The 27382-nt window shown below is 59.0% G+C and overlaps 1 protein-coding gene across 1 annotated transcript; it reads right to left on the bottom strand.

Moving 5' to 3' along the window:
* Positions 1 to 5019: 5019 nt before the first annotated feature.
* Positions 5020 to 26261, bottom strand: RELB (RELB proto-oncogene, NF-kB subunit). The gene is made up of 12 exons (XM_075914385.2): positions 26192 to 26261; positions 25551 to 25631; positions 23830 to 23877; positions 17200 to 17702; positions 16077 to 16234; positions 13493 to 13584; positions 12230 to 12361; positions 10546 to 10650; positions 9200 to 9415; positions 8712 to 8780; positions 6658 to 6735; positions 5020 to 6229 (listed from the first exon to the last, which is right to left on the bottom strand). The coding sequence occupies exons 1-12, from the start codon at positions 26244 to 26246 to the stop codon at positions 5886 to 5888; spliced, it is 1881 nt and encodes a 626-aa protein (XP_075770500.2). The 5' UTR covers positions 26247 to 26261; the 3' UTR covers positions 5020 to 5885.
* Positions 26262 to 27382: the final 1121 nt, after the last annotated feature.

The raw sequence follows: 27382 nt of genomic DNA, 5'->3' as shown, positions 1-27382 counted from the left end.
AGAGTTCACCCCCATCCTGACACCTGCCCCTTCTGCAGCACGAGGGAGAACCTGGCCCACACCTACCCAGAATGCATCAGGTTGCAGCCCCTTTTCCAGCTCCTGAGCCTCTTGCTGAGTGTGTGGGTGCACTTTGCCTCACTCCTTTTTATTTATGCACAGCCCACCCAGCGTCCCCACAAAGTCGTGAGTCCTTGTCAACCTCCTCTTGGCCCTGGCAAAAGCCGCTATATACAATACCAGCAGAAGGATGCTAGATGAGAGGGTGCTCTGCGACTATGGGGCCTACTTCTGCTCCTACCTAGTCTCTCACATCCAGGCAGAGTTCCTCTGGGCAGCGTCCACTGGCTCTGTGGATAGCTTCGAGGAGCAGACCCCGTCTGAGGTTCTCTGCTCTGTATCACTATCCAGTTCCCTCATTTTAAACCTTTGACTACACCCCAACCCTGGTTTTCATCATTTGTCCCCCATAATCAACTGAACCCTGGGTCCAGTTGTCCTTCCTGCAAGGCTGGGGCTCCCCCTAACATAGGGGAACCGGTGCCGGTGCTCCAGCTGCCCGCCTAACACTCACGGGGCTGGAGCACACAACATCTCCTCTCTTAGGCCCCTCCCTCCGAAGGCTCTGGTGTGCGAGGGGAATGTGGATAATGTCTTTCTCGTTTGGGGGGGCTGCCTCAATGAGGGTTTGGGGGGGTTGCTTCTCACTTGTGTGTGGCCCCCCACTGATTTTTCTGTGGGGCAGCAGCCCTCAGCCCGAAAAAGGTTCCCCACCTTGTGCTACACCTTTAATCTATGGATCAGAGTGATTCCGCTGCTCCGTAAGGGTTTCTCTAAAGCAGGCCCTGGCTGTAGTACACAGACAGTCCCTTTCCAAACCAGGAGCTGGAGAGATTGGGTTTGGAGGGAGAATTTGCCTCTGCTCTGAGAGAATGTGTCTGGCGGACTGGAGCCTTGTGGCCAGTGTATTCGGTCTGTGAGACAACGCTGATGCCGCAAGTATTACTGCAGCCACATCCTGCTTGTGCTTTCCTATGACCCTGGATATCAGGGGAATGACATACAGGAGGCCTTGAGACCAGGAAAATGGGAGAAGTACTCTGGAGGGAGCCAGTTAGTTAGTGACAGACATGGGCGATCTCCTCTGTGGAACACAGGGTCCAGAGCAGAGACCCTTGTGGGACTAGTGAGAACTGCAATTGAGGTAACCCACAGGCCTGTTTCTTCCCACAGCTCGTACTCTGGGTTACAATCTCTAAGCAACTAGCAGAGGTGCCTCAGCCTCCCCTTTCATCAAGAGCCCAGGTAACTTCCTCAGAAGTAGCATTCCTCTTTCTGAGATCCGCAGGGCGGCCCATGCCTTCCCCGTGCATTAACCTAGGATCTGATTCCTGGTTGTGATGCCAGATGTGGGGGATCCTTGTTTAGTCAGCTCTGAAATATTGGTCTAAAAGGGTACAGCTTGCTCAGGCAGGGCAGGCGGGGAGGGGGAGGAAAGGGAGGAGGTGTTGCCTTGTGTATCAAATTTATAAACACTTGCACTGAGATTTAGGCAGAAGTGTGGAGGGAGGCAGAACTTTTGAAAGTTTCTAGGTAAAGATATAAGGGTAAAAAACCAAGAGTGATGTCATGGTGCATTGTAGACCACCTCGCTAGGAGGAAAAGTAGATGAACTAGGATTTCCCCTAGCTCCCAAATATTAGGAAGGTACTAGCTAGTTGCTAGGGTGAACGCCACGTGACAAGGACTCCCATAAAGAGCAAGTACTTTCCATAGAGTTACTGTGGTTCTAGCTGCTTTATCAGTGGGAAGCCACGACTCACCCTTCTCTGCTTGAACTGGGTTTGATACTCAAAGGCTGTGTCTACACTGGCAAGTTATTCTGGAAAATCAGCCACTTTTCCGGGAAAACTTGCCAGCTGTCTACACTGGCCACTTGAATTTCCAGAAAAGCACTGACGATCTAATGTAAAATCATCAGTGCTTTTCCGGAAAAACTATGCTGCTCCCGTTCAGGCAAAAGTCTTTTTCCGGAAAACTGTTCCGGAAAAGGGCCAGTGTAGACAGCACAATAGTGTTTTCTGCAAAAAAGCCCCGATCGCGAAAATGACGATCGGGGCTTTTTTGCGGAAAAGCACGTCTAGATTGGCCACAGACACTTTTCCACAAAAAGTGCTTTTCCGGAAAAGCGTCCTGCCAATCTAGACGCGCTTTTCCGAAAATGCTTTTAACGGAAAACTTTTCCGTTAAAAGCATTTCCGGAAAATCATGCCAGTGTAGACGTAGCCAAAAGGTTTTCTCCTGCAGCCCACAGCTAGAACAGCAACGTGCAACCAAGGCTAGTGACTGGGCCACATGAGTGACCCTCCGTCACCTCAGTGGGCCGCAAGATTATCGTAACCAAGACGGTCTCCTAGGACAGGGCAGTGTGCTCTTAGTGCTTGTGTACCTAGAATTTGCAGGGTGTGCCAATGGGACCATGGCAGCGCTGTGATTGGCTGCAGCGGGAGCACCCGGCTCTCACAGTGTGTGGGGGCACCAATGGGACCGTGGCAGCGCTGTGATTGGCTGCAGTGGGCACACAGGCCACAAGTTGCCCACCACTGGTCTAGATACCCAGGGAAGACAAAGTGGCTCTAGAGACTCTGGAAGGAGCCGGAGCCAGAGCCAGAGGATGGATTGCTCCAGCTGGCAGAGTGTTGGCCACTACTAAGACCGGCCAGCCACTTAGGGGGAAGGGCTACATCTCGCTCCCACAGCCAGAAAAGGGAGCAAGAGGCAGGCAGAGCGAGTAGGAGTAGGAGCACATTCAAGGGGCTAGTGCTGCTCCAACCGCTGCTGGTCAAACCAGAGACACATGAACTGTCAGTAAAATCCCCCTGGACTGACACAGAAGACCTCCAGGCTGCCGGGCACCAGGAAGTCGAGGCTGCAAGAAGCGGGTGATGGGTGGCAGCTGGAGAGGCCAGGAGGCACTGGTTTCCCCAGAGCAAGGGTTCCCAAACTTTTTGACACGGGGACCAGTAAATCCATTCACGAATTTTTGGAGGACCAGTAATGGTCATTTGCATATTTGCATATTCATTAATCAAATGATGAATATTCAAATAAGTTATTTCTGGTCCTCCCAAAACCCCCAGTGCCAGCTTTAGCAAAGCTTTTGATATGGTCACCCATAATATTCTTGCCAGCAAGTTAAGGAATATGGATTGGATAAATGGACTGTAAGACAGACAGAAAGCTGGTTAGACCAGGGTTTCCCAAACTTTTTACTTTAGTTGGAACCCTTTTTTTTCCAGTACTGTTTTTTGCAGCCCAAAAATATAAACACATAAAAAACAAACTGAGAAAATACCAGACATATAACAGGTCTGGTATTTTCTCATTAGGCAAATTTTATTATTACTAGATGTATCAGTTTGTAGTTTCAAACTGCCTGGCTGGTAAATGTGCTCAGGCTGCATGAGTGTGTCTACCAGCCAGTTCGCAACTACTCGAGGGTGTGTGTGTGTGTGGGGGGGGGAAACAATAGAATCCCCGGGTTGGACTAACTTGTGCTTTGCGGGGGGGGGGGGGGGGAGAGAAGGGGGGCAGCGCCCGAGAGCTGCATATGACCAGGTCAGTCTCGCTCCCTGCCAGCCGATTCGCTCCCCACCCTCCGCCTCTGGCCAGCCCCACTTCCCCCAACCCCCTCCCGGACAGCCAGTTTTCCCCCCCGCTTCTTCTCCCAATCTCCCTTGGCCAGCCCAGCTGCCTGCTTCTAGCCCTGCTTCCTGCAGCTGCTTCTGCCCCCCTCCCCCATCTTCCCCAGCCAGCTCCCTACCCCCGACCTCGTGCCCCTCGGCAGCCCTGCTTCCACTGGCTCCCCAATCTCCCTGTCCCGTCCCACCCCGATTCCCCCGTCCAGTACTGCTTCCGGTGGCCGGCTCTCCCCTCCTCCTCCTCCCGCTGCCCTCCCCTAGCTAGGACTCTGCCGGGAACTGGAACATCTGGCTGCAGACTCCGCCCAGGCCAGCTTGGGGGACCCGACCCCACACGGGCACTCCGGGAGCACAGAACACCCCGGCAACCATGCTGAGGCCCGGTAGTTTTTTCCTGCGGCCCGCTATGGGGCCGTGGCCCATAGTTTGGGAAACGGTGCCCCAGAGTATGGGGAGCAGACCCTCGAATGGCTCTGAGGGTGGAGTGCCCCCTAGCGTTAACTTAGGGTTAAGGGTACGGACCTTAGCTAATATAGATACACTCCCCTGGCAATGGTGCAACTTAGCCTCTGTTAGCGCCCAGCCGCAACAGCACAAGTCTCTCTAAGGCTACGTCTAGTCTGCAAGCCTCTTTCGAAAGAGCGTCTAGACTACAACCAGTACTTTTGAATACAAGCCACTTTTTTGAAAGAGAGCACCCGGGCAGTCTGGATGCTCTCTTTTGAAATAGCAGTTTGCATTACATAGCGCCTTTTTTCGAAAGAGCACTTTCAAAAAAACGCATTCTTCCTTGTAAAACGGGGCTTTCTGTGCTCGAAAAAACTGCTGCGTTCTTTCCATTTACTTTTGAAAGAATGCGGCAGCAGTCTAGACGTAGGTAAAAAAATTTCGAAAAAAGGTCACTTTAAAAAAAAAATCCCTGTAATCTAGACATACTCTGAGGGAGCTAGCTACGGGGTAGCTCCGCCTGGGTACAAGAGGATCTATGGGCACTTAACCTGCTGCCTTAGCACTGCGAGCTGCCAGCTTTTTGGCATTTGCGGGCTGAGCAGGGGGCCACTGTGACTCAGTATTGTACCACTGCGGTTTGGCGGGAGACCACGTAAGATGAGTAGGGTTCATGCCCAGAACCTGAGTAATTCTGTTTGGTCTCCCTACACACATTCCTCTCCCCCCAGGATTTTCACATGGTGCCCTTTTTCACTGTGGCACACCACTGCTGTGAGACGTCTGTGGTGCTGCACCCCAGAGCTGACAGTGATGTACCCCTCCTCCGTCTAGCTCTGGGCTCGTGGAAAGGTTCAGGAGTCAGTCAAGGTGTGTTTGTACTGGTTTTATTGTATCCATCACAACGCACCTGGCCAGTGGGGCAGCGGAACTGCTCTCATTTACAGCCAGGGATACAGGCACCAAGAGGTGAGTGACCAACCGGGGCCACAAAGCAGCAGGAGGCTGGCTCCCTGTTCCCCAGTGGGGCTGGACCAGTCGCCAGGTAGGAGCCGGTGCTCTAGTCCCACCCGCCTCAAGTCAGAGGGGGCAGAGGAGGCATCCAGCCTGCACGAGGCATGGCCTTCACGAAGCTCTGAGAGCCACGCCTGTATCTGCAGCAAAGCCAATGGCCCAATTCACACTCCAGCCAAGGGCGCCTGGCCATCTGCTACAATGGGAGCAGGAGGAGCCCTTACATTTCTTCAGCCCTGCCTGGCCAGGATTTGGGGGCCAGTGACTGCATGGACCCCGTACTCAGCCTTTGTCCAGAAGTGGCCTCCTTTGTGGCAGGGCACTGGTGCATATGACTAACCCCTATAAATATAGTGCAAAGCAAATGAACCTCGCAGCTGTGTAGCCATGGACAAGGTGCCCCTGCAGAGCCCCTCGGGCCAGACTCTGCCCCAGCCAGCCAGCTCCAGGGGGGAGGAGGGAGTTCAGAGAGTGGAACTGCAGAGTGACTGTGCCGACAGCGAGGGGACTGCGAGGAGGTGGAAGTAGACAGGCGCCAGGTGTGGGTGGAGCCTTCCCAGGCAGCCACACCCCCAGTCTCTGTGCTCTCATTCTCTCCACTCCCCCAGATCTCAGTTGGTCTTCTGGAGGAACAAGCAGTCCCTTCCACAAGCAGAGTGCCCGGCCCAGCCAGAGCAAGGGGCTCCCTGCCAGGACAGGTCTGAAACAAGGCTTGGCTGCTCCTCACACGTCTCCCAGCATCGTGCCCAGCTCCGCCCGCTCGTAGGCCTCCTTGAAGTGACTGGGGAACATGTTACTTCCCACCAGACTGGCCGTACCCTCGACGTCCCCCGTAGCACTGTCCCCAGGTGCCAGGAATGGGGCAGGGCTGCTCTGCACTGGGCTATAGGCATCCAACAGGAACTCTGGGCCAAGGCAGGCTGGCAGCTCCATGGCAGGGCAGGTGGCAGGCAGCACGTCCCTCTGGTTCAGGCAGCTGTAGGAGGCATAGTCTTGGCCCAGGTACAAATCGAAGGGTTCAGGCAGTGTGATGTGATCCAGGTTGGGGTGGAGGGCAAAGCCTTCCTCTGCAATCAGAACATGACAGGCTCAGTCAGCCTTGGCACTGGAGATGGACCAGATCAGCTGGGTTGTAGGGCAGCAGGCCGGGAGGCAGAGGCCAGTGCCTTGGGGGCTCCATAGCACAGCATGTTTTGGGGCGACTTCTCGGGACAGAGCACCCCAGCTCCCATCGGCTGCCCTGGGAATTGGGAGCCATGGCCATCCCATGAAAAGGGGCTTCCCCCCATGTGTGGGAATCATTGCACCCCCCCAGATCGCCTCCTCAGCCCCCCACTTCTCCCCATCCAGTGTGGAGGGGTCAGAGCACCACTGAGCTCCGGCCTGGTCCCCTCCCATAGCACCCCCCAGACAAACACACTGTGTGTGGAGGGGTCACTGCACAGGGTCACCGGGCAACCACATGCTAATCCATGTCCTGACCCACAACACTGACCTGTTCCCTGGGGGGTGATTAAATGGTCCATGTAACCGGGCTTCTTCTTCCTCTTCTTGGCTTCAATCCCATGAGGGTCTGAGGGATGATCAGAGAAGGCACCTCACAGTCCTGGCACAGGCACAGCCTGGACCCACAATGGACATCCAGAGGAACCAAAAACTGATTCCCCTGTCCCCTTGAACTACAGGGGCCTGAAGGCTGCACTCCCAGCTGTCACACCCAGAGCGATGGATGGGGGCAGGATGACCCATCATGCTGAGCGGGTTGGAGGAGGGTGGGGGATCAACCACCACAGTGAGCGGGTTGGATGGGAGGTGGTATCGGCATCCTACTGAGTGGGATGGGTGCGGGGGGGAGGGTAGAACATCATGCTACATGGGGTATATGGGGGGGGATCAAACGTCAAGCTGAGCAGATTGGATCGGGGGGTTGGCCATCACGCTGAGTATGTTGGATGGAGGGGGAGACCATCACGCTGAGCAGATTGGATGGGGAGGGATCAACCATCATGCGGAGCGGGTTGGATGCGGGGAATCGATGGTCACAGTGAGCGGGTTGGCTGGGAAGGGAAATGGACCTTCACTCTCAGCGTGTTGGATGAGGGGAATGGCCGTCACAATGAGCGGATGGCTGGGGGGTCGCCCATCACACTGAGTGGGCTGGATGGATGTGGTCGGCCCTCACACTGATATTGTTGGATGGGGATGTTGTGCCGAGTGGCTTGGGGGTGGGGAACCAGCTGTCACACTGAATTGGTTGGTTGAGGGTTATCGGTGGTTGGACGGGGGGCAGTGTTGGCCATCGTGGTGATCAGGTTGGATGGCAGGGGGATCAACCATCACACTGAACGGCATGGATGGAGGGGGGGCTAGGGCATCACGCTGAATGGCGTGGATGGGGGAGTTGGCTGTCACGCTGAGTGCAATGGATGGGGGTGGGCTGTCACTGAGCAGGGTGGCTGGGGGGTGGGCCGTCACGCTGAGTGCAATGGATGGGGGTGGGCTGTCACTGAGCAGGGTGGCTGGGGGGGTGGGCTGTCACGCTGAGTGCAATGGATGGGGGTGGGCTGTCACTGAGCAGGGTGGCTGGGGGGGTGGGGGTGGGGCTGGCTGGGGGGGGTGGGGGCTGGGGGGGGTGGGCTGTCACTGAGCAGGGTGGCTGGGGGGGTGGGGGGAGGCTGGGGGGGGGTGGGCCGTCACGCTGAGTGCAATGGATGGGGGTGGGCTGTCACTGAGCAGGGTGGCTGGGGGGGGGTGGGCCGTCACGCTGAGTGCAATGGATGGGGGTGGGCTGTCACTGAGCAGGGTGGCTGGGGGGGGGGTGGGCCGTCACGCTGAGTGCAATGGATGGGGGTGGGCTGTCACTGAGCAGGGTGGCTGGGGGGGGGGGGGTGGGCCGTCACGCTGAGTGCAATGGATGGGGGTGGGCTGTCACTGAGCAGGGTGGCTGGGGGGGGGGGGTGGGCCGTCACTGAGCAGGGTGGCTGGGGGGGGGTGGGCCGTCACGCTGAGTGCAATGGATGGGGGTGGGCTGTCACTGAGCAGGGTGGCTGGGGGGTGGGCCGTCACGCTGAGTGCAATGGATGGGGGTGGGCTGTCACTGAGCAGGGTGGCTGGGGGGGTGGGCCGTCACTGAGCAGGGTGGCTGGGGGGGGGGGGGTGGGCCGTCACGCTGAGTGCAATGGATGGGGGTGGGCTGTCACGCTGAGAGGGGATGGGGATAGCAGCGACCGCCAAGGCTCAGCTCCGGGTGCGGCAGGTGGGAGGCCCCACAGCCCTTTCCAGAGCTCTGCTCGGGAGCGAGATGCCCGGTGCCATTCTGGAGATGGGAGACGCTGAGGGGAGTGACGCCACCAGCTGGCCAGTCCCAACTGGGAGCCCAGCCCCGCAGCCAATGGCACCAGAAAGCCCAGCGCCCAAGCTGGAGTCTTCAGCCATCCCTGGCATGCGCAGAGCCAGACCAGGAGCCAAGCGATTCTTTCCAGGCGCCCGACCCAGGCCAGCCCCAGCCCCAGTCCCCAGCCGGCCCGGGGCTGAGGCCTGCGTGCTCACCCGATGCTGAGAGCTCCTCCAGGACATCAGGGATCCCCCGTTTCCTCTTCACGTCCACCCCGTACGCGTCTGTGGAGGGGGAGGCGGAGATGGGCAAGCCCTGAACCCCAGGAAACGGCCACAAACCCCTCCTGAAACTGCCTGGCACCAGTGGGCATGTGGCCTGCTCCACCCCACGGAGCTGTGTCCATTGGGGCTCCTCTGAGCTCCCCTGACCCCCTATCGCTCTGGGGCCTCCATGCCCCCCACAACCCCTCTGATATGGCTGTGTCCACTGGGGCTGTTCTGGGTCCCTCCCCGTATTCCCTATGGGCTGTGACTAGCAGGGGCTGCACTTGGTTTCCATGAGGGGATGCACTGGGCCTTCCCTGACCTTTCCTTCCCCGGTCCCCCTCCGCCCCGCAAGGGGCTGTAAACAGAGGGAGCTGCTCTGGGCCCTTCCCCAGGGCTGTGAGCAGCAAGGCTGGGCTCTGTGGGGCAGGCCTTACCGGGGTCCTTGGGCAGGTAGGTGAAGTGGAAGGGCTCGCTACGGACGCTGTCCGTCAGGCGCTGCAGATACACCTCCACCTCCACCGGCTCCAGGATGTCCAGGTGCTGGTACGGGGGCGTCTTGAAGACGATGGCGATCTGCCGGTGCACGTCGGCCTGCGAGAAGTCCGCTTTGCTCTCCCACCCGTCCTTCCGGAAGACCACAGCGATGTCCTCTGCATGGGATACAGGGTGAGGGCTGGGGAGCCGACCGGCCGGCAAGGGGTGCCCCAGGGAACCAGGCTGGGTGGGAGGAGCCGGGGACCACTGCGGTGGGAGGACCCCCCAGGCCCACAGAGTGCGGTAGCTCCAAGAATCGCCTGCCGGGCTGCTGGGCCTCACAAACTTACTCAAGGTCTTGCTGACCTCCAGGTGTGCAGGGCAGGAATCCTCCCCCCGGGCAGGGTTTTGCCTTTCCCAGCCAGTGGAAGTGGATGAGCTGGCCACAGCCCCTCTGATCAACTCCCTGCCATAGCAGGGGCCCAGGCACCGGGGCCTCCCAGCCCTCTGCCCGTGCACTCAGCAGCACAGTACCCAAGGGTGTTACTAGGGCCTTGGGCAGGGCTGTCCTTACAAGTTATGGGGCCCTACACAACTGAGCCCCCCCGACACAGCTTTAGCTAGGGGCCTGGTGCTTCCTCCCCTACCACGAGGCTACTGCTGGGGGCCTGGGGCTTCCCTCCGTCCTCCTTCTCCCCTCCCCCACAGCTTACAGGGACTCAAGGGCTCCCCTGGGGCTGGAAGGGAGCTGCAGAGGCTGGGGGCTCCAGTCTGGTGGCAGGGAGCCCCCGCTAGCGGGCTGAGGGGACACGTGGAGGAGGGGTCAGGAGAAGCCGTGGGGAAAGGCCAGAGAGGAACCAGCAGAGCTAGTCCATGCCCTCCTCAGGCAAACAAGCATACGTGCCTGGGTAGGGGCGTCTGAAAATGTGGTACCCCAAATGTTTGGGTGGCCTCTGGAGCTGCATATTTGGCATGTGCCCTGGGACAGGCCTGTGCCTGGGCTCGGCGCAGGGCAGCCGTGTGCACTGCAACAGCCTGCACGGTGCCGGCCCTGCTGAGTTAAGCTAATGGTCCCTCCTGGCCCAGAGTTCTACAAACCTCTGAGCACGGCGCCCCCCTCGCCCGTCAGCACCTCCCACCTCCTCTGTGTCTTGCAGGGCTCCGCCACTAGCCCATTTGCCCCATCAGAGCCATCCAGTCCCTCCCTGTCTACCAGCTCGGCCGCCTCCTGTCCCATTCCAGCAGGGCCCCAGACCCCCCTCGCTCCCACCCCCTGTTCCGTGGGGCTGCCCCTCCCCTCCATTACCTTTCTGGACTTTGTCGCAGAGCAGATAGAGCTCCTCCCCACCCGTGCAGGGCCCGCACTCCTTGTTCATCCGGCAGATCCTCAGCTCCGACGTGTTGGTGGATTCTGCACAGCCACAGCTCAGTTCAGCCACGGCACAGACCCTGCCCTGCTCCGTCCTTCCCCAGCCAGGTGGATCCAGCTGGCATCCAGGAACCAGCCTCCCCCCGCCCCTCCCGGAAGGCTGGCTGCCATGAAGGACCCTGACCTGGGTGACGTCAGCTTTGGGGCAAGGTGGGGGCGCCCTGGGCCAGGGAACGCAGCTGGCTCTGCTGCTGGACAACCAGGAAGCTGGGCCAGTCACAAGTCTGCAGCCATCTCTACAGGCCCACTGTGCTGCTCTCCACAGCCACCTGGAGCTTCCTGGCACTGCCAGCCTACTCCGAATGCCTCCCTCAGCCGTTAGCAGTGCGGGGCCCATGGCACACAGGAGGGGAGTGGCCATTCCTCCAAGCACCAAGCATTGCTGCACAGCAGCGCGTAGGCCGGCGGCCGCTCACACGCTGGCTTGCAAGCCGCTCCCTGCTCGTGCAAATCTCCCCAAGAACTCTCGTCTGCAAGGGCGACAAGAGAAGGCCAGGCCCACTGGCCACCAGGACAAGAGCCTACCAATCGGGTAAGACATAGCGCTCACCATCTCTCTCAGCCGGTCCGCAGAGCCCGCTCCCAGTGTGAACTCTCCCCATCCCTTCCTACTTGTCCACAGAGAACCAGGCCTGGCACCGCTGCAGGACCAGCCCTGCCCCAAAGAACCCGCCCGGCACAGGGCTGCCCAGACACAGCATAGAACCATAGAGCTGGAAGAGACCTCAGAAGGGCATCAAGTCCAGCCCCTTGCCCCAGGCAGGACTCAATCAACCCGGCCAGGGCTTTGTCAAGCCGAGACTTAAACACCTCTAGGGATGGAGACTCCACTACTTCCCTAGGGAACCCAGCCCAGTGCTTCACCACCCTCCTAGGGAAATAGTTTTTCCTAATATCCAACCTGGACTTCTCCCACCACAACTTGAGACCATTGCTCCTTGTTCTGCCATCTGTCACTACTGAGAACAGCCTCTTTCCATCCTCTTAGGAACCTCCCTTCAGGAAGTTGAAGGCTGCTCTCAAATCCCCCCTCACTCTTTGCTTCTGCAGACTAAACAGACCCAAATCCCTCAGCCTCTCCTCATAAGTCATGTGCTCCAGCCCCCTAATCATTTTGGTCGCCCTCTGCTGGACCCTCTCCAATGTGTCCACATCCTTTCTGTAGTGGGGGCCCAGAACTGGACACAATACTCCAGATATGGCCTCACCAGAGCTGAATAAAGGGGAACAATAAGCCTGGCACCGCTCAGGACCAGCCGTGCCCCAAAGAACCCGCCCAGCACAGGGCTGCCCACCCGTAGCATGGCACCGCTGAAATACCAGCCTTGCCCCAAAGAACTCTCATTTTCCCTCTGAATCTCCCCTCATCGCGGTCTCCAGCCTAGGCCAGGTGTCCAGAGGTGCAGGGAGAGGACTGCAGAGCTGACCCTGGGCTCTGCCCAGCACTTTGGCACGCCAGGATAAGTGGGCTCAGCCACGTTCCCACCTCAGGCCTCCCCCCAGGGCCTCCTTGGTTGTTCTGCCCTGCCAGGCCCTCCCCTGCCCCAGCCCCAGCACCTACTCTTGTCGAAGATGGGCTCGGAGAGGACGGGGCTGAGTTGCCGGGTCTGTCCCGAGGGCTCCTGGTACGAGGCCTGGAAGCAGATCCGCACCACGTTCATGTCCACCTCCTGGTGGTTCTTCAAGGAGCCAGCTGCAGAGGGGGAGCAGAGCGTTCAGCGCCCAGAGGCTCCCTGTCGAGTTTGGAAAGCCCCCCAGGGCACTGCCCCACGCTGCCCCAGGCCAGGCCATTCTTACAGCAGAGCATCTCGGAGATCCGGCCCAGCCTGGCCCCACACCGCCGGGACGAAGCCTGCCAGCCCTATTAGCACCCAGTGACCCTGCGAAGAGCCATTCGAGTGGTAACGAAGCCGTTTGATGGGCACTCGTCTACCGCAGGGACAGACTGTCAGTTTCTGAGTTTCCTGTGTTAGTGACCAGGACCTCCCTTGGAAATCTGCTTTAAAACGACTTCCGTAGCGTGCTGCTGAAGAGGATAAAATCACAGCTCTAAAGAGTTGCCCCCCGCCTGCTGTTGGGCATCGCGGCACCAGTTGAATAGTACTGCGTAAGGCGGGGTGGGCAATAATGTTTGCCCGGGGGCCACTTCAAAAATTTTTGAAGCAGCCCCGGGCCACCCCAGAAAGGGCGGGGCCTAAATGGGAAGGGGCGGGGCCTAAACAAGAAAAGGTGGGGCTACCCCACCCCCACACCATGATGGGGGTGGGGGAGCACGGAGGAAGCTTCACGCAGCTCCCCCCCCCCCGGTTCTGATTGGCCTGGGGGAGTGCTTGAAGCCTCCTCCACTCTCCCCCCGCCCTGCGAGCAGCTTCAAAGCGCCACGTGCTCCTGGCAGGGCAGGAGGAGGCTTTGTGCGTCCCCCCCACCCCCAGCCAATTAAGGCCTGGGGGCAGTGGAGCAGCAGGGCCTCCACGGGCCGGATCCACCCGCTTGCCAGGCCGGATCCAGCCCGCAGAGGCCCTTTTGCCCAGCCCTGGTGTGAGGCCCCATGGATCCAAAGGAGGGCCCTGAACTCAGTTTGGGGGGGTGCTGGGGGATCCCAGGGCCTGAAGAGGCTGTGACTCCCCAGCAGCGCCTAGGAAAGGCCAGCTCAGCTGGGGGGCTAAGGGGCACAGCGGTCGCCACAGTTCCCGAGGTGACACGCCATCCCACCCTGCTCCAATACCTGACCTTCTCACTCCTCAATGGTGCTGCCTGGCTGGGCGGCCGCGGTGGGGGCCCAGAAGGGATGGGAGGGGGACCAGGGCTCGCTGGGGCCACGCACCTTTAAATGGATCAATCCCCAGCTGCAGCTTCTTTTCTATGGCTGCTTCAATCTCCTTCTTCTTCACACACTGGATGCCAAGGTTGTTAAAACTGCCGGGAACCAGAGGAGATGCGTCGGAGATGCTGTGGGTAAGGCTGGGGCCGGGGCTGAGGCCGGCCACCATGGCCCACCCAAGGCTTTGCCATGGGCCACGAGGGGAACCCCACTTCTGCACAGGAAGACCTGCCACGTGGAACCCCAGGCTTCGGCATCACCCCCTTTCAGACAGAGCAACCCTTCCGCCGGGGTCGGGGGCAACGTTCCCTCTGATCCAGTGGTCACCAACCCGTCCATCAAGATCGACTGGTCGATCCTGGAGCCTCTGACAGGTGATCCTGACTAGTGTGGCTGGGAGGCTGTCAGGTGCTGGCACTTCAACTGCCCCTCCCCCCACTGCTTGCTGCTCCTGCCCAGAGCCTCAGAACTGTGTCCCTCCCACCCCGGGAGCCTCCTGCTTGTTGTGCAGAGTGGGGGAGACCGAGGCAGGGGGGCACTTATGTCACTCTGTCCCCTTCTCCTGTACCCCATCTTCACAGAGTAAAGAGGGCGGGGCCTCAGCAAAGGGGCGGGGCAGGGCCTCAGAGAAGGGGAGGGGCAGGGGTACTTGGTTTGAGGTAGGTCCCGGTCTGACAAATTGTGCTTAGAAAGGTTGGCGACTCTGAACTTTTCCAGCCATGTCCAGATTTTTCCATCCGTGTGCAGAATAATTTTATGTGCACCAAGGCCGGAGTGATAAAACAACCCTCACTGTGGGTGCTCTGCTAATCAGCTGGGCAGGACTGGAATCTCCCCTGAGCAGCTGCTCACATGCCCAGCTTCCAGGGCACGCTGCCTGGGGGCTTGGTGTAATGCTGCTTCTCTTAGGCTCTCATTACGGTGCCCAGAGCCTTCCAGGCCTGCTAGGGGACGGCCTGCACCTTGACAGAGACAGGGAGATGCTCTGTAGCCGTCCAGGTCCCCCCCCTTCCGGCCAAAGGGGCCCCGTGAAGTGATGTTGCTGAGGATTCAGCTTCAGTCCTGGTGGCGAGGCTCAGGGCCCCAGGCTTCTGGCCCATGCACAGGCGCTTTGGCTCTCTGTGCGGAGTCCCAGCTAGTCTAAGACTGGCCCTACTTGGCAGGCTCCCTGGAACCTGCTCATGGCCCCCCCGGGGGGCTCTGGAGCCCTGGATGCGAACTGCTGGGTTAGGGGCAGTTTTTCTGCATGGTGCGGGCTGGGCGACACCAGTCCTTCTAAGTCTGTCACCAGGCCAGAACCATGGCAGACGCTTTGTTGGTCGCATGAGGTTCACAAGCTGCTGGGGGCACAGGAGGATGGGTGCTGGCCTTCTGCAGACAGGCAGGAATGGTGTCACTAGCCTCGGGGTGGGCAAACTTTTTGGCCTGAGGGCCACCTCTGGGTACGGAAATTGTAGGGCGCACTGGATAGGGAAGGCTTGGGGAGGCCGTGTCTCCCCAAACAGCCAGATGTGGGCCAGCTCCCGACCTTATGCAATCCCCCACTGCCCTCCCTCTGGAACACCTGCCCCCACCCAATCCCTCCTGCTCCCCACCCCCGACTGCCTCCCCAGGCCTCCTATCCAACTTCCCCTGCTCCCTCCCCCCGGAACCCCTGCACCTATTCAAGCCCATCTGCTCCCTGCCACCAACTGTGCTGCCCACAGCACTGGGGCTGGTGATGTGGCAACCACGCCACCCGGGCAATGGGGAAGCTGAGGTGGCCCGGGCGGGGGAAGAGGGACCCTGCTCAACATGCTGCGGAGGAGCTGGGCTTGCTTCTCCCGCCAGGGCTGTCCCAACCAGTGTTCCTTGTAGCTGAGCACCCATGTGGCCGCTCAGGAGAGGTTCAAACGACACCCAGCTGATTAGCAGAGCAACTGCAGGGCGGTTTTTTTGTTTCTACTGGTGGTGCACATTGGCAACCACCTCAGTGCACCGAAAAAATATTCTGCACATGGATGGAAAAGGTCAGAGGGGACATTGGTCCCGGCCCCGCTCCCTGGGGGCAGCTCAGAGGCTGGACTGAAAGGGGTGATGCCAGCTGCCCAGGGCCCTGTGCCAGCTGCCTCCGCTGCATGTGGCCCACGGGCCTCAGTTTCTTGCCCCCCGCACTAGTCTCGGTTTGCCAGAAGTTGGGCATGGACGACCAGGGAGGGATCACTTGGTGATTATCTGTCCGTTCCCGCTGGGGCACCCGGCCCTGACCCCTGTGGGCAGACAGGACACTGGGCTAGAGGGACCTTTGGGCTGACCCAGTCTGGCCGTTCTGATGTCGAAATAAAGGAGAGGTTTGGGGTGGCTCAGCTGAGGTAGCTGCAGACATCCCATTGTGCCCCAAAGGGACACGGGGGATTGATCACATGCGGGGAGGGGAGGTCACGGGAGGAGCATTCTGGGGAAACCACCCGGGCGCATTCCTCAAAGCCCTTTAGAGGGAATCCCCATGTGAGTTGCCAGCTCATAACCTGGCCTCGGCCCAGCATGGAGCTGTCACACCTGCCCTGCCCCACCCCCTGCCGGAGATGTGCTGAGGCGGGCCCTGTACCTGTGCTTGGGGTTGGCCTGGGGCCTCAGGCTGATCTCGCAGAGCCCGTTGCTGCAGTCTTTCCCCACCAGGCTGTGAGGGTGGATGCGGTGGGGCCAGTCCTTCCACACCAGGCAGGCGACCACCTTCACCTCGGGGATCTTCTGGCAGTTCAGCAGCTGGGGAAACGGCACCCGCTCAGTGCCAGGCCTCCGCCATGCCAGGGGGGCAGGAGACCCAGCCCTGGGTTCAGTGTGTAAATAACCTGCCCAGTAAATTCCCCACCCCTCTCCCCCGGGGCAGGTGAGCGACCCTGCAGCCAACGGGCTGCCCAGGCTGGGTCCTGACTGCCGCCGCATGAAACAGCAACACACGTGGGTAACCAAGAGCCCTGAGCCCACGCGGTGAACCAAGGGCCGTGCACAGAGAGGCAGGGTTTGGCAGCCCCGGACCCTTCCAAGCCCTCCGGTGCCAGCACTGCTGCCGGGGCTGTGACTGCCGCATGGGAACCTAGCAGGAGCACCCAGGGCCCTGGGTACCTCTTCCACCCACCAACCTCGGTGGGGTGCCAGGAGCCAGGGAGAGAGAGAGGAGGGGGCAAGCCTCCTGTACCTCCCTCTCCTGTGTGGCGGGCAGCACTACCATGGGTGTATGTTTGCCGGAGCCCAGACCAGGTCCACGCAGAGCAGTCCCTTCCATAGGGCAGCCCGGGGCAAGTGGCCCAGGCCCTGCGCTTCAGGGGGACACGTGGGCCAAGGCAGCCTGGGGGACTAGCGGGAGTCTGGCACCAGCAGCAGAAAGCAGTCCAGCTGGCCCCCCTTTCGCCCCTCCCCCCATGGCCCGCCCCACCTCTTTTTGGCTTCCACCCCCTCCTCCACGCAACACCGGGAGCCGCCGGGGTAGGGTGGAGCGGAGCTGGGCTGGCGCTGGGTCACTCGCTGCTATTGGCACCAGGCCCCCCAGCTGCCCTGGACTCCATGTTCCCCTGAAGCACAGGTCCCCCCCCAGAGTGCAGGGCTGGGGTCGGTTGCTCTGTTCTGTCCCACGGATGGGGCAGGTCTGAAAACATGAGCCAAGCACTGCTCGCGTCAGGGGTGGAGAGGAACTGTCACACCCGCCCCTGCCCCGTCCCCGCCCCACTCACCTCGATGGCTGGCAGGGTCTTGTTGGCATCCGTGCTGCTCTCGCCCAGGATGCTGCCGGCCGACCTGCCTTCGCACTCATAGCGGAAGCGCATCCCCCGCTGCTTCGGCTGCTCGGTGATCACCAGCTGGGGAGGCTCCAGCATGTCTTCCAGCGGCTCCTTCAGTGAGCGCGTAGGCACAGCCCAGGGGGGCCTGCTGGCAGGGGAGGGAGCCGTCCCCCTGGGGACCAGCCTGGGCGTCAGCTGCAAGCCACTGAGGCTCTGCGAGAGCAGGCGAGGCCGAGGGTCCAGCGGCAGGACGGGAGGCGCGGCGGGACGGGCGCTGCCAAAGGAGGCCGAGCCACCTTGCAGTGTAGGCTCCACCAGCCTCAGCATCCCTGTGGGGGCGGCTGGGTTTGAGCCCCTGGGCACCAGCTTGGCGGTGCCCTTGGAAGCGGCCTTGGAGAGGAAGGGCAGGGCTTCTGGCTGGAATCCATCCTCCTTAATTAACTCTTCGATGATGTCTGCAGGACAGGGAGAGCCAGAGGGTGAGGCAGGGAACGGGCTGGCCTAGGGCTGCCAAGGGTCTGGGTCTCGACCGGAATGTCCAGTCGAAAAGGGACCCTGGCAGCTCCGGTCAGCACTGATGGGGATGGGGGGGGAGGAAGCTCCCACTCTGGAGCTCAGGGGAGCCCCGGGTGGACAGGGGGTGGATCCCAGCAGAGGGGGCTGGGAAAGGCAGCGGACTGCAGGCTGAGGCTGCAGGGTTAACCCTGGGCAGCAGGCGCCAGGTGGCCAGGGGCTCCCTGCTGAGCAGGCAGTGTGTGCCTCTCTCCCCCTCCCTGCCAGGTGTGGGAGCACAGAGAGGAGCTGGCCCAGCTTCCTTCAGGCCACACGCAGAGGGAGCCAGGGCGAGCCGTGGGGGATGCTGCACCAAGCTTCTCTTGGGACCCCACAGCCAGCAGGTCAGTCTGCCAGGGATGAATGGGCTGCACCGAAGCAGGGGGCTAAAATTAGACTGCTGCTTGCCCCGGGAATGGGTCTGGGCAGCAGGCCAGGCTAGGGAGACGAAGGAGGGGGTGGGGGGTCATTGCAAACAGCAGGGGCATGGAGCGGGGGCAGCTGGGATTTGGGCTAGTTGGGGACACGGTCCATCCAGGGAGCAGCGGCAGGAGACAGAGACAGTGGGGGGGGGGGGAATTCCCTCCCCCTCCCACATTCCAGAGAACAGGAACACTTTTGTCCTGGTGCGCCCTGGCCACGCGTCATGGCAGACAGAGCAGCCGCTGAGGCAGCGTTAGCACGGCTGCTATTTAAGGGGCTGCCCAACAACAGCACCCCCCGGAGCCTCCCGTGAACCACACCAGCCAGAACTGCCTGACGCGCGCACCCCAAACCCCCTCCCTGCACCCCTCTGTCCCAGCTCAGACCCTGGATTCCCTCCTGGAGTCAGCACCCCTCCAGCACTGCAGCCCCCTCCCCCACTCCAAACACCGTGGCCCAACCCTCACCCTCTCCTACACCCCCACTTCCCAGAGTTTGCACCTCTGCAGGAGGCCTCACCACCTCCTGCCCCCCAACACGGTGAACGTGAGCAAGTGAGTGAGGGGGAAGGGGGAAGAGCAAGGGATGGAAAGGGGGAAATGGAGTGAGCGGGGCAGGGCCTCGGAGCAGGGGGCGGGACAAGTTCAGTTTTCTGCAGTTACAAAGTTGGCTGCTCTAGAAGCAGGCTGGGGAGCCACAACGGGCCAACCTCCATCCTCACAACCCTCAGAGAGCCCCGGGGGAGGGCGGGAAGTGGGACGCTCCGAGAGGAGCCATGCGCCACTCCAGGGCCACCTGAAGCCAAGGCGGCAGCAAATCTCCAGGCAAGGGCTGCCGGGTTCGGAGGTTTTTGCCCTTTGGCTGACTGTGTGCAGGCTTGAGTGAGGGGAGGGGTATCTGGGTGATCCTGAAAAGCAACAAGTGGCGCTGCAAGGCTTGGGCCAACCACGCCAGCACGGAGGGTGCTGCCCTGCTCTGAGAGCACTTCGATAGAGCCAGCAACAGGGATCGAGCTACCCCCTGCAGTCTGTACCCCCGGCCACAGTCTGTACCCCCGGCCACAGTCTGTACCCCCGGCCACAGGGCTTCCCTGACTTCACTCCTGTCTGAGTGAGAGCGGGTCTCTCCGCAACACCCCATCCCGACTGACGCGTAACAACGGTCACTTTCCACGGCTGTCAGGGAATCTTCCCAGCACCCGCCTAGGCATCTCCCCGTCTGTCCTCCCTTCACGCATTAGGTCAGCCTGCCTGCAGCCCCAGCACGTGGGCATCTCACCCGATCGGCCCGCCCTTCCCACAGCCCTGGGGCCAAGCGCCTCACCCCATCGGCCCACCAGCCATCCTGGCACTTCAACTGATGGGCCCCCTCACCTCCTGCAGCTCTGGTGTTCAGCCATCTCCCCATGCGTGCAGCCCTGGCATCCAGGTGCCTTGCCCTCCCAGCACCCTTGGCACCCAGGCATCTTGTCTGATGGGCCTACCCTCCTCCACAGCCCTAGTGCAGGCATCTGACCTGATCAGCCCACTCCCCACACAGCACTGATGCCCAGCACCTCACCTGATTGGCCCTCCCTCCCAGCCCTGTAGAGCTCAGATGCCTTACCCTCTAGGCCTGCCTGCCCACAGTCCTAGCCCCCAGGTCCTGTAGCCAGTCGGCTGGCCTGCCCACTCTGTTATCCCAATACCTAGATATCTCCCTCACTGCAGCTGCCTGTCGGATCTGCCAGCAGCTTTAGCATGCCTTGCAGTCTCTGGTCTGTAGTATACAGCACACTACACAACCTCCATGCTGCCTTTTGCCCTTGGCATCTATGGAACTGTCACACCAGTTTGGCTAAAAAGTATTTTTACCCGTCTTCACAGACAAGGTCAGCTCCCAGACTGCTGCACTAGGCAGCACAGCACGGGGAGGAGGTGGGCAGCCCTCAGTGGAGGTTAGGAACTGTTTAGAAAAGTGGGACTTACACAAATTCATGGGGCTGGACCTAGTGCATCGGAGGGTGCTGAGGGAGTTGGCAAATGTCATTGCAGAGCCTTTAGCCATTATCTTTGAAAACTCGTGGAGATCAGGGGAACCCCCAGATGACTGGGAAAAGGCAAATGTAGTACGTGTCTTTAAAAAAGGGAAGGAGGACAATCCAGGAAACTACAGACCAGTGAGCCTCACCTCAGTGCCTAGAAAAATCCTGGAGGGGATCCTCAAGGAATCCATTTTGAAGCACTTGGAAGAGAGGAAAGTGATCGGGAATAGTCAACATGGACTCACCAAGGGCAAGTCCTGCCTGACCAATCTGATTGCCTTCTATGACAAGGTAACAGGCTCTGTGGACACAGGGAAGGCGGTGGACGTGATATACCTTGACCTTAGCAAAGCTTTTGATACAGTCTCCCACAGTATTCTTGCCAGTGAGTTAAGGAAGTAGGGATTGGAAAAATGGACAGTAAGGTGGATAGAAAGTTGGCTAGATTGCCAGGCTCAATGTCTCGATGTCTGGCTGGCAGTTGGTATCAGGTGGAGTGCCCCAAGGATCGGTTCTATGGCTGGTTTTGTTCAACATCTTTATTAATGCCCTGGATGAGGGGATGGATCGCACCCTCAGCAAGTTTGCAGATGACACTGAGCTAGGGGGAGAGGTGGATATGTTGGAGGGCAGAGATCAGGTCCAGAGTGACCTAGACAAATTGGAGGACTGGGCCAAAAGAAATCTGATGAGTTTCAACAGGGACAACTGCAGAGTCCTGCATTTGGGACGGGAAAATCCCAAGCATTGTTACAGGCTGGGGACCGACTGGCTAAGCAGCATTTAGGCAGAGAAGGTCCTGGAGATTCCAGTGGATGAGAAGCTGTGTATGAGTCAACAGTGCGCCCTTGTAGCCAAGAAAGCTAATGGTATATTGGGGTGCATTAATAGGAGCATTGCCAGCAAATTTAGGGTAGTGATTATTCCGCTTTATTCATCACTGGTAAGGCCACGTCTGCAGTATTGCATCCAGTTCTGGGCCCCCCACTATAGAAAGGACGTGGACATATTGGAGAGAGTCTAGTGGAGGGTATTGAAAATGATTGTGGGGCTGGAGCACATGACCTATGAGGAGAGGCTGAGGTATTTGGGTTTGTTTAGTCTGCAGAAGAGAAGAGTGAGGGGGGATCTGAGAGCAGCCTCTGACTCCCTGAAGGGAGGTTCCAAAGAGGGAGAGAGGCTGTTCACAGTAGTGATGGATGGCAGAATGTGGTGCAATGTCTCAAATTGCAGTGGGGGAGATTTAGGTTGGTGTGATGGGGCGTCTGCCCCGCACTGGCCCTTTAAGGGTAAAAACCAGCCCTGGGAGAGGGCGGAGAGCAAAGTCCACAGCTGTGGCAGATAGTAGCCAATTAGGGCCCAGGTAGGGCTACATAATTAAGGGCTCCAAGTGGGGGAGGAAGAGAGACTCTAGCTGGGAAACAGGAGGGACCTGGCTTGGGACAGGCTAGGATGCGACTAGCCTGACCTCACTCCCAGGCTGCCGGGCCTGAAGCAAGACCTCAGGGTTGCCTATCCTGTAGCCAGGATAGGCAAAGGCTGCAGGTCCACCCCTCTGCCTATGATGAGTGGCCAAGTCAGACTGCAGCTTGCCCTTGAGGCAGGGGCTAGATGAAGAGTGGCAGTGGGTCACTGAGGCAAAGGTGGGTCTAGGGGAATTGTGGGTTCCCTATGAGGGGAGGATACCAGAATGCAGAGAATGATAAACAGCATGTCTCCCCCCCCCCCCCCCCCTGCTTTGCCCCAAAGGGGGCTGAAAGACACTGGAGTGGGCACTGCCAGAGTCCTGGAGAAGACCGTGCAGTCCAAGAGTGACACAGGTCTGAGCCGGAGCATGACATGAGGACACCGACGCCCACCAGAGGGAAGCCAAGCAGGACATGTGCAGCAGGTAGATACAAGCTAATTCCCAGTACTACTGGCAGGAGGCGTGGGAGTGGTCAATGTACCCTGTGACAGTTGGCTATTAGGAAAAATTATTTCCCTAGGAGGGTGGTGAGGCACTGGAACAGGTTCCCTAAGGAGGTGGTGGAATCTCCAGCCCTAAAGGCATTAAGACCTGTCTTGACAAAGCTCTGCCTGGGATGATTTAGTTGTGGTTAGTCTTGTTTTTAGCAGGTGGTTGGACTCAGTAACCTCTGAGGTCTCTTCCAGCCCTAGGAGTCAATGATGTTATCCGGTTAGAGACATCAGTGCAACTGTGTGCAGACCTCAGTTTGAACATGGCTGCCATCCGTGCCAGCTAAACTAGGGAGAACTAGACATAAGTGTCCCTGCACAAACACAGCATTGTGTGTCACGCTTTCAGGTAAACTGCTCAGCTCTGCATCTGGCCCAGGCCTTATGGAGACGCATTGGTCTAAGAGAATGATGCCAGTTTCCACCAGCGTTCCCTCTAATCTTTTCCATCCAGGTGCAGAATACATTTTGTTCTGTGCACTGCAGTGTGTGAATGTGCATCATCAGTAAACACACAAACTTAGCTGTGGGTGCTCTGCTAATCAACTGGGTGACACTGGAATCTGAGTAGCCGCACAAGTGTGCAGCTCACAGGGAACACTGGTTTTCACTTGGCTTTACCATTAGGTTGGAGCCTCTGTTCAAGGGACATTAACTCTCCCCCCCCCCCCTTTTTTAAGCTAATTGTTTAAGTCCTAGCCCTGTTGCTGACAGAGCCTCCTTAATTGCAGGCCCTGCTTTAAAGAGAGAGCCTGTGACAGGGTAAGAACTGCCCCCTTCTTTCTCTCGGAGCTGCTATTTGCTCAAGGCAGTAGCTTTTTGGCTACAAACATCATACTGTGGCAAGGAAGTTGGCTGAGGAGCCAGGAGCAGAGGTCAAGGCCAGGCATGCTTTCCCATAGTCCAGGGTGCCCCACTGTTTCCCTAATGGTAGAAACTGGATGTCTGGCATGGTAACTCATGAGATCACTTTTCTCATCTTGGGTGGTACAAAGCTCGCTCTTGCTGCTTTCTCAGCTGCGAGGCACCTGGATAATTTGGGAAGCGTGCAAGTGAGTCCCCTGAATGCTGCAGGAGATGTGCCATTGGAGCTACTGACTTGTATGTATCCCCATTTCCCAGGTATTCCCTTACCTGCTCTTTGGGTCCAATGCTAAAGCCCTGGAATTGGGCTTCAAGGAGAGGGCGCAGGGGAATGATAGCAGGGTTTGCCTTGCCACGCTTGCATGTTACCTCTCCCCTTTGCTGCAGAGCAACCATGGGCAACCCAGGCTAGTGAATGGGCCACAAGATGGTTGTAACCAAGCTGGTCTCTCAGGATAGGGTAGCTTCGCTAACTGTGCTGGCATACCTAGAATTTGCAGAAGGTGCTGCTGGAACTGTAGCAGCGCTTTAAATGCAGAGGGAGCATGCTTCGTTTATAGTCCGTGTTGTGTGCATTCAGCACGGACCTCACTTCATGTGCCCTGGCTTGTGCGTGTCACTAGGGTAATACAAGTAGGAAAAAACTGCACAGATGAAAACCTGCAGAACCGGGGGCAACACTAAACAAAATTTCTTGTGAGCCACACCTAGAACCCCAATGGGCCACATGCCTGCCACCGGCCTAGAGCACTTGTACGTACCTGAGGTCACTGTACCCCCACTGCCCAATGTCCACTCACCTAATTGATCTGTAAAGGAAAAAGAAAGCATGAGCTTTTCTAATGCAGATGCTTAAATGTTGACGTCTCAAACCAGCCCCTCCCTCATGCCAGAGGGGCCGGGTAAAAGTGGCTACCCACCCAGCTGAAGATACCGTGGTGGCTGCTCCTACTTCACGTGGCATGAGGGAGATTAAGGATGTTAAGAGGCAGGCAATTGGCTAACTGTGTAGTCGATACAATTCGTATCGACTACATGATTAGTCGATATGGGAGAGTGCTCCAGGAGCTACCCCTGCTGCGGCTCTGCAATTGAAATGTAATAGGAACCGGGCACGCAGGAAGACGGGCTCCTGTTACGTTTAAAATGCAGAGCTGCAGCGGGGTAGGTCCTGGGTCTCAGCGCAAACCACGACTGAGCAGTCCTGGCTTGTGCCGGGTCTAGACACCCCATCCGCAGGGCAGTCCTAGTGGGGAGTGGGGACACCCCTGCCCTGTTCCCCCACTCTCCCTCCAACAAGCTGCTGCAGTGAAGCAGCTCCTGTCTGGGGGGGATCCTAAGTCTCACTGGGATCCCCCACAGATGGAGGCTGCTCCAGCAGCAGCCCTTGTACTGCTATCTCTAATGGAGGCAGAGAATCGCACTGGGAGACTGTGCTGGGGGTAGCCAGCTTTTAAGCCAGCTCTCCCCAGCACCTGGTCCTACTTCCCCACCTTACACACACACACACACACACACACACACACACACACACACACACACACACACACACACACACACACACACACACACTTGCTGCCTCTGATACAGAAGTAGTAAGGGGGGAGGGAATATGACTTGACTACTCTTTTACATCCCTAAGAGATAGGAACAACATGGCAGTTTGAACCCTGTGGGACTGCTGGCACCACTGGGCCTGCAGTGCAAGTGTGACACCCTCCAGTGGGCCCAAAGCAGGGACCTTTGAAGCTAAGTGCATGAGTCTCTACCACAGGAACTAAAAACCAGCTGGCTCTCAGCTAAGGCTGTAGAGCAAGCTCATTCTTTCTCTCTGTAAGTGGTCTCAGTGCCACTCCATGGGACAGAGCACCATGCTCAGCAGGTGTGTGGGTTACACAGGTGCAAACTGAACCTTCAGTCAGCAAGAGTTGCCTGTTCCCCCAGCAGGCAGAGAGCAGAGCAGCAAATGCTGAGGAGAAGACTAGGGGGTGGAAGCTACCATGCCGGGCTGCAGAACTACTCCTTTAGCCAGTGCACTGCACAAGGGACAATCCTGAAAGCACAGCCCTACTGCAGTGGTACCAGGATAGAAATGCAGGGCCGAATGAAATGTGTGTTTTCCACAAGTCCCCTTAGGAGAGCAGGGTGGGGCCTGTGGCAGAAGAGCACCCACAGAATCAGTTGTCTGGAGCCACAGATAGGCTCAAGTGAGGCCGGGTGGAAGGAGAGTGCAGGTATGGGATTGGGAGTTTGTAAAGCTGGCATAAATGTGCACAAGTCCAGGAGCCTGGACTCCTGGGTACTAACTTACGCTACCATCCGCTCCCCCATGGCCTGAACTCGCTCTGTCCCTCAGTTTACTCATCTGTAAAGTGGGGGCAATGGTGGATAGATTCATTCTCTCATTTCTGTACCATTCTCGGACCATGGAGAGCGCTAGCCAAGGCAGAAGTGTTATTAGCTATAAGGGGGAGGGAATTACCTTCAGCTGAGATCACAGCTCCCTTACTGGAGACCTGCGTGGTATGTGCCATGGCCAGGCCCGGATCTGGAACGGCAGCACCTAAAAAGACAGGATACACCGTTACCCCATCAGCCACCGGCCTGGTGCCCCGCCCCCTTTTGCATCTCAGGACAGCACCTGGCAGGGAAATCAGCAGGTGGCTCAGCCAGGTGCTCAAGGAGATCCCAGAAAACTTGAGTCCCACAAGTCCCTGGCCCAGGAGACAACACTCTTCCTCCCCGCGGTTGGACAGCAAGGAGAGACTTCCCCAAAGTCCCAGCCAAGCACCGACGCAAAGAGGCAGCGCCCGGGGACGGGGACGGGGACGGGTCCAGGGCACTAGGCGGAGGAGCCGAGCCAGCCTGGCGGCACCGGGCTGCGATTGTAGGTTCCCGAGGCTCACACGAGAGAGGCGGCGCGGGACCACAAAGTTACCGTCGCGGTCTTAAGCGCCAGCCTCCGGCACCGCCCCCGCGGCTTCCGCATGCCCCGGGCCGCCCGCTCGCTCCCACAGGGCCACTGCCCCAGGCCTAACGGGTCCCCCCGGGCCTCCTCACTGACCCTGCCCACCGCTGGCAGGCGGCCCGGAGCGCCCCCCGGCCGCAGCGCCGCCCCCTCACCCCGCGGGAGAGCCAGCTCCTCCGGCCGCGGCTGCCGTCCCCTGGTGTCCCGCATGGCGGGGCCCGGCGCTCGGCTCCCCGTGCTGGGCTGGCTCCCCCAAAGCCGCAGTCCGCGGAGGAGGCGACGGCTCTGGAATTCCCCAGCTCGGCCGGCCGCCGCCTCATTGGCTGCAGGCCCGAGTGAGCTCACCCGCCGTGGAACGGGAAAGCCCCGCGCTGGGAAGGGGGCGGGGCTCCAGCGCAGGGCGCAGCGTGGGCGGCCCTCTCCAGCGAGTCTGGGGCGCCGCGGGCCGTCCGGTGCCCTGCCGTGACCCCGCCGGCTGGGACCGGCCCCGGGGCCGTCACGCTCGGGTCGCCCTCCCGCCTCAGCATCGTCCTGGGGCTCCCAGGCACCTGCAGAGGCAGGGGAGGGCCCAGCACCGCAGAGCTCTGCCCCAGACTCCAGCTCAGCTGCTACTAAGCAGAGCGCATCTTGGGCAGCAGGGACAGACAGGTGGGGCCGGGACCTGGAGGGGTCGGTCAGCGGAGGGGGCGAGCACCCAGAGCTAGCCCTGAGTCTCAGTCCCTGCCGTGCTGGTCTGATCTCATTGTCCTGGGTGTGTTAAAGGAAGGGCCCAGCCCAGCCTCCCTCCTTTCACTGGCTTACCTAGGTACCTGATTCCTGTACAGGAGCAAGTTGTTAGTTTAGCACTTGCAGCTAAGCCAAGGGAGGTAGTTGGTGGCAGGGTTCAGCTAGGGGAGGAGGTGGAGGGCGGCACGCTGTGCTATTCCTACCCGTATACACAGCTGCATAGGGCACTGGAAAACTTGGGGGACCACTGGGCCTTAGAGTCCACTCTGCCATTTCTCCCTATCCCTGCTCTAAGGCTCTGCTTCCTCCAGAGAGTATCTAGTTAACTCAAAAGTGGGAAAACCTGCCTTAGCAGACACAAAGCCTGTGAAAGAGCCAATCAAGTGGTAATGATGCTGTTTAAGGGCATTTGCCAACACCAGGTCCATGATGTTTCTGAATTTACTGTATTAGTGTATATGACCTTAGTTTCAAATATTTCATTGGTGTGTTGCTGAAGATTATAAAATCATGACTCTAAAATATCATCCCCACCCTGGCTGCCATTGAGCATAGGGGCACCAATTTCATAATACTGTGTAAGGCCCCTTAAATCCTAAGGATGTCCATGGTGGCACAGT

Source organism: Pelodiscus sinensis, chromosome 18 (assembly GCF_052426305.1).
Source record: "Pelodiscus sinensis isolate ZL-2025 chromosome 18, ASM5242630v1, whole genome shotgun sequence".
NCBI lineage: Eukaryota > Metazoa > Chordata > Testudines > Trionychidae > Pelodiscus > Pelodiscus sinensis.
Note: the sequence above shows the minus strand (reverse complement) of the source record. Positions and strands in the feature narration are given on the sequence as shown.